Source organism: Nannospalax galili, unplaced genomic scaffold (genome assembly GCF_000622305.1).
Source record: "Nannospalax galili isolate Female #2095 unplaced genomic scaffold, S.galili_v1.0 scaffold45, whole genome shotgun sequence".
NCBI lineage: Eukaryota > Metazoa > Chordata > Mammalia > Rodentia > Spalacidae > Nannospalax > Nannospalax galili.
The window spans coordinates 4,747,078-4,750,134 of NW_008355775.1; the positions used below are offsets into that span (position 1 = coordinate 4,747,078).

Here is a 3,057-nt window from a genome sequence, read left to right on the forward strand (position 1 = left end):
CAACAAATTGATCTCTTAAGTGAAGAGCTGGCAATTACCAAAGACATGGCTCTGTTAGCTTGTGACCCTCACTTTAGGTCACTTTGTCTCACCCCTTATAAAGTACAGATATTACTGAAGCATGCCTACAACTTGTGCACTATATTCACGGCCACTGGAATCAAAAGTTTCTTAATTACTCTATATTACTAACTAATCAAATTATTGCTCTAAATTATACCCGCACCTCCATGCTGGACATCAATATTCAGGGTTCTTAGAGAAAATCTGGTCTAATCTAAAAGCACTGTTTGACCCGTCTTGGGTCGTCACTTACCTACTCCTGACAGACATAATTATTCTTCTCTTTCTACTTCTTAAATGCCTTGTTCTTCATTCCCGCAGTCAGAGAAAATTCAGTTACTCAGTGTATCAGGCCCTCAGAGCAATACACGAAGATGATTCCAACCTGCCCCATGAAGCCCGACAGACTTGGCTTGCACAAATGTACGAGGCCTCCTACAGACAATTCCCCACCTCAACTGATCCCCCGGGATGAAACCCCTTGGAGAGCTGGTAGTCAATGACGCGTAAGCTCCTGTTGGGCTGAATCAACCTAAGCCAGGACATGGACATGTACGCCCATGCTCCAATGACGGGTAAGGTTCATGCCCGAATAGGACAACCTAAGACAGGCACAGTCCATGATCCTGGGGTCATCCCAAGGTGGAGCTGCCTACAGGCTCTCACTGGACAGTCATTTTTAAAGAAAAAGGGTGGAAATGTAGCAGGAGGGTGGAAATGTCCCAGAGCCCTGGGATTCAGTGGGAGAATTCACTTCACTTCTTGGTCCACAAATAGCCAGCCAAAAGGAGCCCACGCCTCCGTACCCTGCTTGGGAGCCCAGTGACTGCTGACAGACTGCGTGGCATGGACCAATCAGAAAACGATATTCTGACTAAAGGGACTTGGGGGCGGAGAAAAGGGAAATATAAGGCCTGCCCCCTCCTGCATTAAACGAGCCTGCAGCACCTCGCCTAGTGCTTGCTTCTACCCGACTCCCGGGGTCTGTGTGTCATGACTCCATACCTCTTGACCCCCCTAATCAGTAGGGGACCTGATCCAGGTTAGGGTCTTCACAGCTGGCTTGAGGAGAACCCGCAACAAAGAACTACTGGGCAGCTGATTTTATTGGGTGAGGAAGAGCTCATTTTCTTTAAGTGACTCTAGATATGCTGACTGGACCCCAGTGGATGAACTTGCACTGAGGGTCGTCAGGGAACACTCACTAGACTCAATAGGCCTTAACATAAATGACAGAATGCATGAACTCTAGTGGGGGCAGGAAGGCTATGGAAGGGTGTTGAGGGGGAAGGAGGTATAAAGAGGACTAAGATGCACCATATGAAATACACATACACACACAAATCAATTAAAAATATACTTTTTGAAAAAAGAAAATGAGGCCAGGGATGGTGGTTTATGCCTTTAATCCCGCACCCGGGAGGAAGAGGCAGGTGGATCTCTATGAATTCAAGGCCAGCTTGGTCTACAAAGTGACTTCTAGGCCAGTTGGAGCTACAGGGAGACTGTCTCCAAAAGACCGAAAAAAAAAAAAAAAAGAGAGAGAATGACGCATACTGGGATGTTTGGAGGTCAATGAGCAGTGCCATGAATCTGCGCTCTCAAAAAGAACAGGAAAGTGCAAAGAATTCTCCCATCTTTTCTGTTCTTTCTTTTTTTTTTTTTGTATGGTCAAGATTTGAAATTATAAAGTTCTTGAAAATGAAGTTAAACATGCTACCAAATATTCAAGTTAAAGCTAACAATGAAAGGAGTTCTCAAACTTCAAAAAAAAAACTTCCATAAACTTAAAGTGTAATATTCACTTCTAGAGTTATACCAAATACCTCTGAACTCAGTAATAAATAAAAAGTAAAATAAAACCAGAAAGTAGTTTCTTACTTATCAAATTGTTATACATGTATGATATTCAGCTTTACCAAGAGCCTAACACACATGAGCTGCAGTATTTTGTAACAGAGATGGTAAAATTAATTAAGCAGTGCCATTTTACCTGAAACAGTGATAGATGGGGAAAGCAAAGCCTGTATTACCTGCAGTAATCTCCTTGCTTAGCGACCTTAGCCAGGGAGAAAATGCAGTCAACAGTTGCTAGGTAGTTCACTGCCTTACACAGAGCATGGTAGTGTTCACTGAAATTCCTGCAAAAACAACAGCAACACAATGAGCAGGCTGATTTCTTGACCTATAACATCTGTACAATAAGTAATCTGTTTATCAGCAATATAAGCACAAACTAAATACACAGGCATGCCTAACAGGTATAAGAGATGGAAATCATATTGAACTACCTTTCTTAATAAACTGATTGCTGAGGTCTCTCTTGCTTTATTTCAGCAATTATGTAAACCTAAAACAGTGTCTACACAACGTCTTCTACTCATACACATCCGCATTTCATCTGACATGGCATTTTGCCTTAGGATGTGAATCTCAATGTAGAGATCAATTTCAGTCAGCTTTCATAACTTCATCAACTATTCAGATGGGTCAGGTTCCTATGCACTCTTCCATAATTACAGCAATATCCAAACTGGAGTAACACCTGTCTGTCTGGCCTACTTAGCTTTGTAGCCCTAATACCTACTCCACACTCCTGGCATAGAATAAACACCGTAATAAAGAGTTGTTAAAGTTGGGGCCAGAGAGATGGCTCAGCATTTCAGCATACTGGCTGCTCTTGCAGAGGACCTGGGTTCAATTCCCAGCACCCACATTAGGTAACCACTGTCAGTAACTCCAGTTCCAGGGTCTCTGATGCCCTCTTCTGACATCTGCAGGCATTGCATAACACAGGTGCACTTTCACACATGCAGGCAATATACTCATACACATAAAATAAAAATTAAAAAATAAAATATTTCTAAAAGAGTTGTTAAAGACAGAAAGAAAATGTACTTTTCCACCTATCTTCAGTTATCTTATTAATAATACACATAAAAATTTAAATTTGTTTTGAACAAGATAATGGCCACTGCCTCAAATCTTTGAATA

General features: G+C 42.0%; 1 protein-coding gene across 1 annotated transcript in view; it reads right to left on the reverse strand.

Annotated features, from left to right (window-relative positions):
* Msh3 (mutS homolog 3) overlaps window positions 1-3,057 on the reverse strand; it is a 228,423-nt gene that overhangs the window by 62,316 nt on the left and 163,050 nt on the right. Inside the window, exon 18 of the mRNA XM_008853317.3 lies at window positions 2,097-2,204. Within this exon, the coding sequence (XP_008851539.1) occupies window positions 2,097-2,204 (108 nt within the window). The remainder of the gene's footprint in view (window positions 1-2,096; window positions 2,205-3,057) is intronic.